The following is a 13,202-nucleotide window of genomic DNA, read 5'->3' on the forward strand; positions in this document are numbered from 1 at the left end:
CGAAAAAAGTACTTTATGGTTTTAGGGTTGCCAAAATACATAACGATTAGGTATCTTATCGTGGTCTTATTTTTTTTATCGCACTTGATTTAGGATTCATAAAATCGATACAAAATTTATGACGCCATTTTGATAACTTTATACTGCAGTAGTATTGCAATTCATGGGCCCTTACTCGAGACGGTTGTGTCTTAAAGGGAAAAGTATAGAAATTTAATATCGAATAATTTTTAAATTTTTTCTTTGGAAACAAACAATTTAAAAACAACTGAAATTTTTTACAAAATTGTTTCAATTTACTTTTTGTAACGAAACAACAAAAGTTTATAAAAAAAAAAGAAATACCTAATACCACCAATGAAACATTTTATAAAAATTAATGCTCATGTGTAAAACAATAAACAAAATCGTAAAGTGTATTTCTAAAATTTTCTCAATATTTTTCCGCACTTCAAAATTGTATTTAAATTTAAATTCGAATTATGATGAATATGTCGAATATGTTGATCGATATATTACTATATATTTTTATTCTCGACACACATATCTAACGGGCGGTATTCGGATGCCACGATATAAAAATTAAAGAAGATTGCCGGAGACTTTGACTCCAAAAGATTATAAGCTATATACTATAAATGCACCATAAATATACTGGGACATGGAGGTTCCGTGTTGGATAGCAATCTCATACCGGCCTTAAAAAGGTTTAAAAATGATAAGCTTGTTTGAGGTTTGCTCAGTCGCGTGCGTTTCTTCGTTGTGATTTGATGCTGGTTGCGGTAGAGAATTAATATTATGGAACAAAAGAATGGAGGCTTTAAGGAGGATACGTCTTCGGAACATTCGGAACCGTCGACAGGATATAATGAAAAGAATACCCTGCAATTGGTTACCGAGCCAGCGGATCCTGAAGAGGGTTTAAGCAACGAAATCTTAATCGACTCGAGGGAGAAGAAAAGTTCATCAAAGCAACTGCCTTGGTACTATTCTCCTGTGTACTTGCTCTTTTGGGTCGGACTGTTCTTCGCAGTGAGCTATCCGCTTTTCTATTACCTGCCAACTGGAGTGAAGATCGAGGAGGAATCCGACTTGCCACACACTTTTGTGGCCGAACGCGCGGAAAGCATACTGATCAAACTCGATGCAATGGGTCCGAAGATAGCCGGGGATTACGTGACCGAGGTGCTCATGGTGGAGTTTCTTCTAAACGAGATATCAAAAGTTCGTGAGGCGATGCGAGACGATCTCTATGAGATGGAGGTGGACGTACAGCACTCCAGTGGTGCCTTTCTCCACTGGCAAATGATCAATATGTACCAGGGCATTCAAAACGTGGTGGTGAAGCTGAGTTCCAAGAGTTCTAACAGTAGTTCCTATCTATTGGTGAACAGTCATTACGACTCAAAGCCCAGCAGTGTGGGTATGTTAATATTCTTACTCTAAAGTTAGATCAAGATTGAGTGTAAACTTTTCTGCAGGCACTGGCGATGCGGAACTCATGGTGGTCACCATGCTCGAGACGCTCCGTTTAATGGCCACTTCCGAGGAGACCTTCTTGCACCCCATTGTATTCCTGTTCAATGGCGCCGAAGAGCAGCCCTTCCATGGATCGCATTCGTTTATATCCAACCATCGCTGGTCTGCCAACTGCAAGTGAGTATATTGGGATATCTTCAACGGAACTTTCACAATATGTTGCCTCCAAATCAGAGCGTTAGTCAACTTGGATTCGGCAGGTGCCGGCGGACGTGAAATTCTCTTCCAGGGGGGTCCCAATCATCCGTGGCTAATGAAGGCAAGTCAAATTCGTGCTTTCCACTTGAAACTAATCTTAATAACCGGGCCATAAAACTTTGAAAGAGTTGCTTTTACTGGAACGCTTATCTTATCTGCACTTATTGTACGATATCCAATAAAAATCGTTTTTTTGCACTGCAGCAATACAAAAAGAGTGCCAAGCATCCGTTTGCCACCACCATGGCCGAGGAAATCTTTCAGGCTGATCTGATACCATCGGACACAGATTTCCGCATTTTCCGAGACTTTGGACCGGTGCCAGGTGGGTGATTGAAGGTGTAAGTGTCTGGTATCTGTGCTTGATAATGTAAGTTATTTTATTTCCAGGTCTGGACATGGCTGGTTGCTACAACGGCTTTGTCTATCACACAAAGTTCGATCGCATAAAAGTGATTTCCAGAGATTCACTGCAAAACACTGGTGACAATGTGCTTTCTCTGGTTCGCAGTATATCCAATGCCGAGGAAATGTATGATACTGAGGTGGGTTTTGAAAATTGCCATTATATTACACTCACTTCATATGAAATTTGATTGAAATCAGGCTTACTCAGAGGGTCACTCGGTTTTCTTTGACTATCTGGGCCTTTTCTTCGTTTACTACACGGAGTCAACGGGCTCTAAACATCTCATTCTCCCTGGGAGCCATCCTGGTTATTTGCCTTTCCCTTTGGCGCATGGCGAAGGTCACGGATCGGAGAGTGGGCACCTATGCCCGGGCCTTTGGCTTGCAGTTCCTCCTGGCTCTTCTGGGATTTCTGCTAGCCCTCGGCTTTCCCCTGCTGATGTCTGTGTTCTACGATGCCGGAGACCGCACGATGACCTACTTCAGCAACAGTTGGTTGGTCATTGGTCTCTTCATCTGCCCCTCAATTATAGGTCTAGTCTTGCCTCCGACTCTTTACTTGTCGCTGCGACCACATGTAAGTCTGGAGAATGTTTTGTTATCAACGCATGAATACATGTTCTTGATCCGTAGGAGAAGATACCGCACACCTATCACCTTCAAATTGTGGGACACGCCTACTGCGTTCTGATGGCAGTACTTTGCATTCTACTCACGGCTGTTGGCATTCGCACGGCCTATCTCTTTATGATGTGTGTGTTTTTCTACTTGGGAGCTCTAATCATCAACCTGGCTACGCGTCTCCATGACAAAGGTAAGGCCGCAATGAGGCACAAATGTGATATTTAATGACGCCTACTCGTCTACTTTAGGTTATCTCTGGGCTGTGGTGCTCTGTCTTTGCCAGATTCCTCCCTATCTCTACTTCACCTACCTGTTTAATGCTCTTCTGGTCATCACCATTCCGATGACGAGCAGGAAGGGCATGGATGCCAACCCCGATTTGTTGATCTCTATTGTGTGTGCTCTGGGTTCAATTCTGGCAATGGCCTTCCTGGTACGGATTGTCTTTTGTCTGAGGGAGTTAATAGCTAATAAGGGCACTATTCCAGGCTCCACTGCTGAATATCTTCAAGCGACCTAAGAGCATGGTTGGTGGACTGGCCCTAGTGATGTTTGTCTTTTGCATGATATCTGTGTCGGAGGTGGGCTTTCCCTATCGCGCCGAAACAAATGTGATGCGTCTACACTTTCTGGTGAGTTATAACAAATAACAAGAGAAGAATCATGTGCTATTGGTATTTCTTTCTCGGTTTTAAGGAGGTACATCGCAAGTTCTACGAGTACGATGGATCTCTCAGTCTGGAGGACAGCGGATATTACTTTGATTTGCAGGACAGACGTCTAGAGGCTCCGCTTCTGGACAAGATCAACCTCACTGGGTTCACACGCCTGGATGAGCAGTGCAAAACGCAGATGAAGTGCGGCATGCCGTGCTTCAACCATCGTTGGTGTTTGGCCGTGAAAGATGCCCGTTGGCTGCCCCGTGATGAGCCCGTCGATTTGCCCGGTTCTCCGGTTTTGCAGCTTGTGAACAAGACAGTTTCGGGCACTCAATCCGATCCAAAGGTTCGGCTTGACTTTATAGTGTCATCGGGTCCACCGAGGATGAGTTTCTTCGTTCAACCGCTGAAGGGGGTCAAGATGCTGAACTGGTCCTTCCTCAAGGGAATGCTGGACAACCCATCAGTCTATAAGCCTCCCTATCATGTGTTCTTTGGCTACGGCAGCGATAACTCGCCTGTTGAAATCTTTTTCGAGATGACGGTGGGTAGTTTATACCATTTTATAGGTGATATCTTTTTATATGATAATGTATGTTTCCATTCTGCAGAAGGAAGACGGCAACTTCGAAGTGCCGCTGGTGGAGTTCGGTATCTCCGGGCACTATATGAGTCACTTAAGTAAACGGGATGCCACGACTCAGAAATTTATTGAGGATCTACCGGACTTTGCTCACCCCATGGAGTGGCCTAGTTCCTATGAACGCTATATCTTCTGAGAATAACAAATAGTGTTCATAGTAATACTAAGATTTGATACAAAATAAAACGTAAAAGTCATTAAAAAAAAACCTTATTTGGGTGCGAAGTACTTTTCCGCTACTCGTGTACGATCGTTACTAACAAAGTTCAATGAAGAATCTCATAAAAATACTTAAAGTTTACTGGTAAACAAGCCTAATTAAAAATCCGACTAGATGCGATGCCATAAAGCCACAAAGCTTATACAGGAATCTCAAAAAATACTTATATGATCACTGATCAAAGTGTACTGGAAAGCATAAATAAAAACCCGAACAGATGCGATGCTATAAAGCCACCATTGTCGACTTGTTAAATTTTATTGATGTTGACATGAGTAATATCTTTTATTTTCTTTTTGTGAAATAGCTGGATTTTTCCCATCCTTTAGAGTGACATAAACGGATTGGATTTTTTGCTTCGGGTTTGAAGTACCCTTTTAAACAGCTTGAAATGGGTGGGAATTATGGCCTTGACTTTGGGCCCATCGCGGGCACTGCCGACCAGATGCGGCACTATAAATTCATAAATCCGCAATGGTAAACGAGTGCGATTACGATATGGGACAAAGTCAGCGGTAATGATTTGGTTTGGCTAATCAAGGCAACAGTCCCTCGAGGACCGGAAAAGATCGACAGGTTGGGAATTTATCGACGGCATACTCGAAAGTTTTGGTTGGTATGTAGTACTATGTACGCATGCTGATAGGTTGGCGTGAATAACAAGCGCCATAATGCCATAAATATCGAATATCTTTATACTATGGTGAAGATATCAACCATATCGCATCGTAAACACAAACCACAATTTTAAATTGCGGCTGGAGATGTCGGAAAGGTTAGTCGTGCGTCGAGAGTCGTGGAAGGTGCTCTTGCTTGGACGGTTCTCGAATCTCTGGAAGGCCAGCAATGGGTGCTACAAAGGACGACAAGGTGTGTGACTCCATCCGCCATATACTCGGATCTTAAGCGTAATTCTCGTACATCCCCAGACGCTTTTGGGGTCTGAGAACCTGATCATCGAGATGGACGAGGGGAAGAAGAAGTGGCCCAAGCAGTTCTCCTGGTACTTTGCCCCCACCTATCTCCTCTTCTGGGTAGGGCTCTTCTTCTCCGTCATCTACCCACTCTTCCAGGCCCTGCCCACCGGCATCAGGATCTCCGAGGAGGCGGACAAGCCGGGTCAGTTCGTGGCCGAAAGGGCTCAGGAAATTCTATTGAAAATAAGCCAGATGGGACCGCGAGTGGTGGGCGATGTGAACAATGAGGTCACCGTTGTGAATCTTCTGCTCGACGAAATTGAAAAAGTGCGACAGGTATTACGGGATGATATCTACGACATGGAGGTGGAAGTGCAACGGGCCTCCGGTTCCTATTTGATCAAGGGCCTCACGAATCACTATCAAGGTGTGCAAAATGTGATCGTCAGGCTGAGTACGAAGAGTTCCAATAGTAGTTCCTACCTTCTGGTGAACAGTCACTACGACACCAAACCAGGGTCACCAGGTAAGTCTAAAAAGATAGGTCTAAAGAGATATTCGGCAATCCCATGATGGTTTCTTAACCTTACAGGTGCCGGAGATGATGCGGCTATGGTTGTCGTCATGCTAGAGGTGCTACGTTTGGTGGCCATTTCAGGGGATCCCTTCCTGCACCCCATTATATTCCTGTTCAATGGAGCCGAGGAGCAACCGATGCAGGGCTCTCATGGGTTTGTCACCCAGCACAGATGGGCTGCCAACTGCAAGTGAGTATATTGACATTTTGTTATACTCTGTATGGTTTAAAAACGTTCTTATAAACAGGGCACTTCTCAACTTGGACTCTGCCGGTGCTGGTGGACGCGATCTGCTATTCCAGGGCGGACCCAATCATCCTTGGCTTATGGAAGTAAGTTATTTTTAGTTTTTCTGAAAACCCCCTGAAAGTCTGCAACGCATTGGATGATTCACTTTTGTTTTTTGGGCCTTTTCCGATATGGATGATATCACCCGTCTGGCTGCTGTTCAATTAATCTAATCGATTGCCTTATCTCAGCATTACAGAAATAGTGTCCCACATCCGTTTGCTACCACTACGGCCGAGGAGATATTCGAGGCTGGGATTATACCTTCGGATACGGACTTTAGGATCTTTCGTGACTTTGGCGTCATTCCAGGTTGGTAGCCAGCATCAGGAGTACTTTCTTGAATTGGATTTAAGAGGACTTCTTTCACTTTAGGTTTGGATATGGCTGGCATCTATAATGGCTTCGTCTACCACACGAAATTTGATCGCTACACGGTGATAAGTCGCGACTCTTTGCAGAATTCAGGGGACAATTTGTTGGCCCTGGTGTGGAGTATTTCAAATTCTGAGGAAATGTACGACACTGAGGTGGGTTTTCTCTTCCCAAAGCCATTAGTCATCTGATTTAATCAAGTTTTTATGAACAGGCACACGCTTTGGGACACGCTGTGTTTTTCGACTTCATTGGCCTGTTCTTTGTGCACTATCAGGAGTCGACGAGCTTGGCCCTGAATCTCTGCTTCTCCTTCGGAGCCATTATTCTGGTTTGTGTCTCCTTGTGGCGGATGTCGAGGGTTACGGGTCAGACTATGGGCACCTATGCTGGGGTATTTGGACTTCTGTTCCTTCTGGCCCTCGCAGGCGTACTACTTGCCGTGGGTTTTCCCCTGCTCATGGCCATCTTCTACGATGTGGGAAATCGCACTTTGACCTACTTCAGCAATAGTTGGCTGGTGATTGGTTTGTACATTTGCCCTTCAGTGATTGGTTTGGTTCTGCCCATTACACTCTATTTGACGTATAAGAAAACTGTGAGTTATTTGTTTGGATACTTAAGTTATTGTTATATTTTTAATGATTTTTGTATCTGCAGGAGAAGATCCCCCACACCTACTACCTGCACATAGTGGGACATGCCAACTGCGTGCTTCTGGCCATCTTGTGTTTGGCCACAACAGCCCTTAAATACCGTAGTTCGTATCTATTCCTGATCTCCCTCATTTTCTACGTAGCAGCTTTGATTATCAATCTGCTGACCCGTCTGCACTGTCGCGGTAGGTTTTTTTTATTTCTTGAAATCTAAAGAACTCTTCTAAATAACTGCTCAATTACAGGTTATCTTTGGGGCCTGGTACTGATTGTCTTCCAGATACTACCCTTCATATACCACGCCTACTTGTTCCACATGTTCATACTCATCCTCATTCCGATGCTCGGTCGTTTTGGGGTCTCCACTAACCCGGATTTACTGATTGCTGCTTTGTGTGCCTTTGGCACTATTCTGGCCTTGTCCTTTGCGGTAAATTAGGCTTCTTAATTTCTTTAGCCTATTAAACTAATCAATTATTTGTAGGCTCCCCTGATCAACATATTCCGGCGACCGAACTGCATGCTGGGTGGCCTGGCAGTGGTCATGTTTATTTTTAGCATGATTTCCGTATCGGATGTGGGATTCCCCTACCGCGCCAAAACAAACGTAATGCGTGCGGACTTCATGGTGAGTGGGGTGTTCCAAATCCTCCAAAGATCAGTGACTAGTAGTTTTTTTTTTATCGAAACAGCAAGTGCACCGTAAGTTCTTTGAGTACAATGGTTCCATTAGTCTCGAGGACTCTGGCTACTATTTCCACCTGGGCGATCGTAACAAAGAGGCCCCTCTACGGGATTACATGAATCTGACCGATTTAGTTCTCCTGGGCGAGGACTGCGACTCGGAGTTGATGTGCGGTATTCCCTGCTACCGATATTGTAAAGCCCGGAAACATGCACTTTGGCTGGCACGCGAGCAACCGGTGGAGCTGCCATATCCCACTGTTTTGGAGTTCCTCAACAAGACAGTCCTTCCCGGTGGCTATCAGGTGCGCTTCGAATTCCGCCTGAGCGGACCCCCCAACATGGGCCTCTTCATCAAGCCGCTGGACGGCGTGAGAGTGCTCCGATGGACATTTGCACCCGGCATGTTGGACAACCCAGCCACCTACAGGCCACCGCTGGAGGTCATGCTAACCTACGGCATCGACAGCACGCCCATCGAGTTCTTTGTGGAACTATCGGTAAGTTCTTACATATTTTCCTCAGCTTTCGGGTAAATCAAGTGACTTTCAGAAGGACAACGGCAACTTTAATGAGCCCGTCTTCGAGATGGGCGTATCCGGGCACTACGTGAGTCCCCATGACAAAAGGGACGCCCTCAGCGAAGAGTTCCTGGCCACACTTCCGGACTTTGCCTTCTCCATGCAGTGGCCCAGCAGCTACGAACGCCATATATTCTAGGATAAGAATAAGAGTAATAGGAATGCCAAGTCATTGACACATCCGAATGGAAAAGGTTTGTTTTTTTTTCGGGTGTGGGTGAATGGGGAAATGAATGGGGCTCAAACATTGGATGCTGCATGCATTTCACAATGCCCCGCTAGGCAAACACTTTTGGGCAGCCAGTTGGTGGGGGGAAGAGCAAGCAACGGATAGGAAGCCATTTGTGCAAACATTCAATGGCACAGCGACTGCAGACGGAAGGTGCGTATAAATAGTGAGCCCTGGCCCATCAAAAGGCACACTCAGAGTTCAGCAGCTCCTCCAGCAACAAGCAACAGTCAGCAATCCGCAAAACCTCACAAAAACCCAAAAACATGAAGTTCTTCGCCGTCCTCGTCATCCTCTCCGCTTGTGTGGCCATCGCTCAAGGAGCAACTGCTACGGGTACCTCGCCATCGTCTTTTTCCACTCCGACCACGCCTTCGTCGCCCTCAACAACGACGTACACCTACACAACCACCCCAACTTATACCACCCCCACCGCAACCACCACCACCACCGTGAAGCCCTTCAAGCAGCAGCTCCTCTCCCTGCTGTTCAACAAGAAGACCGGATAGAGCCACCAGCACAGCGATCCACGATGCCGCCTCTTGAAACGATCCGTATCACCTGAATAGCCCAAACAATAATAAAAACACCAAAACAAACACACACACAAACCGCCTCTTGCTTACCCCTTCCGAAATCGTAGTTAACTATCTCACGTAGCATTGGCCAGCTGGGCTTCTATTTCTGGGGCAACTGACATTTGCTCAACCGAACGGCTGAACGCCCCACTCATTGCCGCCTTTTGGCCGGACCTGTTACCAAAAACATCTGCCCGCCTGCCGCAAAGGTCAGGCGGCACTTGCCACGGCAGTCGGGCAAGTCAGTTGGCCAGACATGATCATGGTCAGGTGGCAGTCATAATCCACGCCGCAATGATCACCAAAGAGTGGAGCCAAATGTCTAATGACTGAGCTGACAAATTGATGTAGGAATGCAGCAGCCTGTCCCTGTCCATCGCATGCAATCGAGGAAGAGTTATGAATGCCAAAAGCTAGCCATGTTCAACACGACGCGAGATGATCGAACCACCAACGCCCCACTAAACACAGGTGCACAGTGGCCAATGCCTAAGGGGAATGCTCACCAGGCGGTTTCAATTTGTTACCATAGTTTATAAAATTATTTTAAATCCAGAAAAGTATTGTAGTTTTTGGAAATTTCATTTAAATTGTAAAAAAATGGTATCGGTATCTATATAAATTATTAATTTGGAATATAATGAAAATAACTGGCTTTTAATCTAATCGCTGTTTTTATTACAATTTTTTTAGACTATTGGCTTAGAAAATATTGATATTTACAATACCGAATATTTTGTTCCTATAGATTTTTTTGTATGGGCTTAACAACTGTAAGCTATTAATTAAGAAACAAAACCTTTTAATTATTTTGAACATTTTGTTGTTCAGTTTTTTTCTTTCAATCGATTATTACTGTGGCATCGACAGGTTGTCATGTATACAACTCATTCGACAAATTGCAGCAACAGCGGCGAGCACAAATCGGATGGGTCGTGCACTTGTGGGTGGATTCGATTCATGATTCGGTTCATGAACACTCCATGGGAAGATGGCATCAGCCACCGGGCAGGCTTCCGATCGGCGGGTCTTCAAAATGCTAGACACTCACTCCTAAATCGCCGACTGCACGAGTGGGTATGTGTGTAAAGTTCAAGCGAATTGGTATAAATATGCAAAGAGCTGCCTCCGTTGGCCACAGTAACCCATCGAGGCGGACTCGGAGCAGACGTCCAGCAAGGATCAGAGGATATACAATAGTTCGACATGCAGTTCACAGTAAGGATACACATACACCTAGCTGCATGGGATATTCCCCACTAAATACTCCACCAAACACTTGCAGCTGCTGACAATAGCAGCCCTGCTGCTCAGCCTCGCCCAAGCCATCCCACAGGGCAGACCCCAGGCCCAAGGAGAGCCAATTCCCATCGTCAGGCAGGAGCAGGAGGTCAACTTCGATGGCTCCTACAAGTATCTGTATGAGACGGGCAACGGCATCAACGCCGAGGAGGAGGGCTACCTCAAGAACCCAGGCACCGACAATGCAGGGCAGGTGAGTGAAGGAGTAGTAGTTGGTTAGTTGTTTAGTTGGAGGAGGGCATTGAAAATCGTGCTTGGCATTTGCCGGCTAGAAATTTGCCAAATGAACTTACTGCACAACTAACCCACAATCCCAACAATCTTGTCTGCTCTTTGGCGCAAAAGGTCGCGCAGGGCTCCTTCTCGTACACCTCGCCCGAGGGCATTCCCATTCGGATAACCTACCTGGCGGACGAGAATGGCTTCCAGCCGCAGGGTGACCACCTGCCCACGCCGCCACCCATTCCGCCTGCGATCCAGAAGGCACTGGCCTACTTGGCCACCGCTCCTCCGCCGCCACAAGAGCAGCCGGCAGGTGGGTTCAACAACCGGCGGGGCTAGGAGCCCACCTCCACCTCCGCATCCACAACCACATCCACATATCCACTCAGATTACCTGGCTCTACTCTACTCATTTACAAAACGTGTGCGAATAAACAATAAAACTGGCCATACAACAACAAGAGGTTGAGAAGCATTTCAATGATTAGTCAATAATTTAGCTTGTACGGAATTTTATACTTGTACCGGTCCACCTAGTAAACGTAAACACTTGTAAAGTATACAATCAAAAGCTGCCACCTTTTGAAATCAACAAATTTAGATAAAAATAGAAAAAGGCAAAACTATTGTACTATAGCAAACATTTATAAATTTTTTTAATAAATTTAATAACTTATCGGAAAAGCGCTGTAAAAATGATGGAAATTTCCATTTTTCAGGTTAAATGTTGACCCTCTTTAAGTGAACTTAAATATGTACTGTATACGTAGGCTTTATTGGCAAGGCACTTGAGTTTAAGAATACCACGATTTATTAATGCACAACAATTATGGGGATAGTAAACCATGCCTGATTTTACCAGATAAGAACTCCAAAGTTCTAAGTTCAATTAAGTTCTGTTAGAAGTGAGTCAAAACAATTGAATGGGTTTGAGTATTTAGCATGTACAATGGGTATAATTTTTAAATTTTTTCAGATTTTTCAAATTTCTGCAAAAAATGATGATGATCAAGAATATATATACTTTATAGGGTCGTAGATGTCTTCATCACTGCGTTGCAAACTTCTGACTGAAATTAGAATGCAAGGGTATAATAAAAAATTGTTTAAAAGAATATTAAGACGACTTTCTTAGCCATTCAATATTGTATTGCCTAGTTTTAGGCTGTTCCGTAGAAATGATCTTGAGTACCTAAAAGATGCAGATTCTTCTGTAAGCTGGTTGGCCGATGTCCGAATATCTTAAAGGTACCACCAAGAAAAACCAACAGCAGGCCATCGTAATCCCAGATAGCAATTCATCTCCATTAAGTCGCCTCACCCGCGGAGCCATCAGATCGGAAAGCTGCTTTCCCACAAATTATGAATTGAAATGGCTCGTAAACCAAGACGCTTAATTGGTCAAGTCACCGGTCGGAGCAGTGGCAATTAGACACATCACACAAGCCACTCAGATTGTCGCCCATCCATGTGGGCGGATGGGGGTGCATCCGAAAGATATAAAGCCGGGGTCCGACGACTAGATCTTCTCATTGCTCATCTTCGACGATGTGGCTGCGCGTGACGGTGAGTTACTAGATGCATACATTATACAGCCAGTGGATTACCCATAGGAGTACCTTGCAGATCGCTCTTCTGTTGGCCTGCGTGGCGGTGGTCTTGGCCCAGGGAGATGGGCGTTATCGTCCTCCGCCCACAAAGGCTAATCGAGGTGGCAATGATGGACGCTATTCGGCTGGCAACGATGGACGCTATCGCGGAGGCAGCGATGGTCGATACTCTGGCGGCAACGATGGACGGTATGTCCATACGGATAATAAGTACCAGCATGACGATCGTCCAGGCGGTGGTTACACCGGGGACCAGGGACGCTATGTGGGTGACAAGAACAAGGGAGGCGGAGGTGGTGGAGGCGGTGGAGGAGGTGGTGGAGGTAGAGACGGAGCAGGAGGTGGTGGTGCGCCCGTGACAAGGGCCACAGCCAAACCGGCGCCACGTCCCACCACGGCACCACCACCGGCGATAGTCGATCCCACTGCCAATTTGCCTAAGGGGCGTGGCACCGGCGAAGGGGGCAACGGCTGGGCCATCATCCGCCAAGAAGACGACGTGGAGCAGGATGGCTATCACTATCTGTAGGTGTTTACCCCTCACTAATAATACCCATTTAAGAGTTTTTATTCCCAGCTGGGAAACGGAGAACGGCATTCTGGGCGAGGAGAGTGGACGCATCGAGAAGTTGACCGAGGAGGATGGGCTGCGGTCCAAAGGCTTCTACGAGTATACCGGACCCGACGGAATCCTCTACCGCGTGGACTACGTTGCCGATGACAACGGCTTTGTGCCCAGTGCCGCCCACCTGCCCACGGCTCCGCCCCCACCGCCCTATGTGGCCAAGTTGTTGGCCTATCTCGAGGAAAATGCCAAGAGGAAGAAATAAATGAGGCCATACATGTGTAAATGTCAAAGGTTGCAGGTTAATAAACTGTTGTGCCATAAGT

At 45.9% G+C, this 13,202-nt stretch overlaps 5 protein-coding genes across 5 annotated transcripts; all 5 read left to right on the forward strand.

The window, feature by feature from the left end:
- Window positions 1-531: 531 nt before the first annotated feature.
- On the forward strand, window positions 532-4,250 carry LOC108137950 (endoplasmic reticulum metallopeptidase 1). The gene is given in 12 exon segments (XM_017259909.2): window positions 532-1,423; window positions 1,482-1,656; window positions 1,714-1,798; window positions 1,942-2,062; window positions 2,128-2,282; window positions 2,344-2,414; window positions 2,416-2,722; window positions 2,779-2,959; window positions 3,018-3,202; window positions 3,258-3,401; window positions 3,466-3,972; window positions 4,040-4,250. Coding segments are annotated over 12 exon segments (2,724 nt in total). The 5' UTR covers window positions 532-798; the 3' UTR covers window positions 4,208-4,250.
- Window positions 4,251-5,066: 816 nt separating this feature from the next.
- LOC108137951 (endoplasmic reticulum metallopeptidase 1) lies at window positions 5,067-8,563 on the forward strand. The gene is made up of 12 exons (XM_017259910.1): window positions 5,067-5,161; window positions 5,221-5,734; window positions 5,801-5,975; window positions 6,034-6,118; window positions 6,266-6,386; window positions 6,450-6,604; window positions 6,664-7,047; window positions 7,110-7,290; window positions 7,351-7,535; window positions 7,590-7,733; window positions 7,798-8,289; window positions 8,342-8,563. Exons 1-12 carry the CDS (start codon window positions 5,138-5,140, stop codon window positions 8,507-8,509), a joined length of 2,628 nt encoding a protein of 875 aa, XP_017115399.1. The 5' UTR covers window positions 5,067-5,137; the 3' UTR covers window positions 8,510-8,563.
- Window positions 8,564-8,776: 213 nt separating this feature from the next.
- Window positions 8,777-9,202, forward strand: LOC108137954 (ataxin-2 homolog). The gene has a single exon (XM_017259913.2). The coding sequence runs from the start codon at window positions 8,866-8,868 to the stop codon at window positions 9,106-9,108; it is 243 nt and encodes an 80-aa protein (XP_017115402.1). The 5' UTR covers window positions 8,777-8,865; the 3' UTR covers window positions 9,109-9,202.
- Window positions 9,203-10,323: 1,121 nt separating this feature from the next.
- LOC108137953 (endocuticle structural glycoprotein ABD-4) lies at window positions 10,324-11,173 on the forward strand. The gene is made up of 3 exons (XM_017259912.2): window positions 10,324-10,395; window positions 10,463-10,672; window positions 10,825-11,173. Exons 1-3 carry the CDS (start codon window positions 10,384-10,386, stop codon window positions 11,038-11,040), a joined length of 438 nt encoding a protein of 145 aa, XP_017115401.1. The 5' UTR covers window positions 10,324-10,383; the 3' UTR covers window positions 11,041-11,173.
- A 1,063-nt stretch (window positions 11,174-12,236) lies between these two features.
- On the forward strand, window positions 12,237-13,200 carry LOC108137952 (larval cuticle protein LCP-30). The gene is made up of 3 exons (XM_017259911.1): window positions 12,237-12,267; window positions 12,328-12,836; window positions 12,889-13,200. Exons 1-3 carry the CDS (start codon window positions 12,250-12,252, stop codon window positions 13,139-13,141), a joined length of 780 nt encoding a protein of 259 aa, XP_017115400.1. The 5' UTR covers window positions 12,237-12,249; the 3' UTR covers window positions 13,142-13,200.
- The last annotated feature ends 2 nt before the right edge of the window (window positions 13,201-13,202 follow it).

Source organism: Drosophila elegans, unplaced genomic scaffold (assembly GCF_018152505.1).
Source record: "Drosophila elegans isolate 14027-0461.03 unplaced genomic scaffold, ASM1815250v1 contig_183, whole genome shotgun sequence".
NCBI lineage: Eukaryota > Metazoa > Arthropoda > Insecta > Diptera > Drosophilidae > Drosophila > Drosophila elegans.

Bases quoted from the DNA above. Each gene is read 5' to 3' on its own strand.
- LOC108137954 (XM_017259913.2), top strand. From the start codon at position 8,866: ATGAAGTTCTTCGCCGTCCTCGTCATCCTCTCCGCTTGTGTGGCCATC.
- LOC108137953 (XM_017259912.2), top strand. The intron at 10,673-10,824 runs GTGAGTGAAGGA...TTGGCGCAAAAG, and splicing joins GCACCGACAATGCAGGGCAG to GTCGCGCAGGGCTCCTTCTC.
- LOC108137952 (XM_017259911.1), top strand. The intron at 12,837-12,888 runs GTAGGTGTTTAC...TTTTATTCCCAG, and splicing joins CAGGATGGCTATCACTATCT to CTGGGAAACGGAGAACGGCA.
- LOC108137951 (XM_017259910.1), top strand. From the start codon at position 5,138: ATGGGTGCTACAAAGGACGACAAG. The intron at 5,976-6,033 runs GTGAGTATATTG...TCTTATAAACAG, and splicing joins AGATGGGCTGCCAACTGCAA to GGCACTTCTCAACTTGGACT. The intron at 7,048-7,109 runs GTGAGTTATTTG...TTGTATCTGCAG, and splicing joins ATTTGACGTATAAGAAAACT to GAGAAGATCCCCCACACCTA.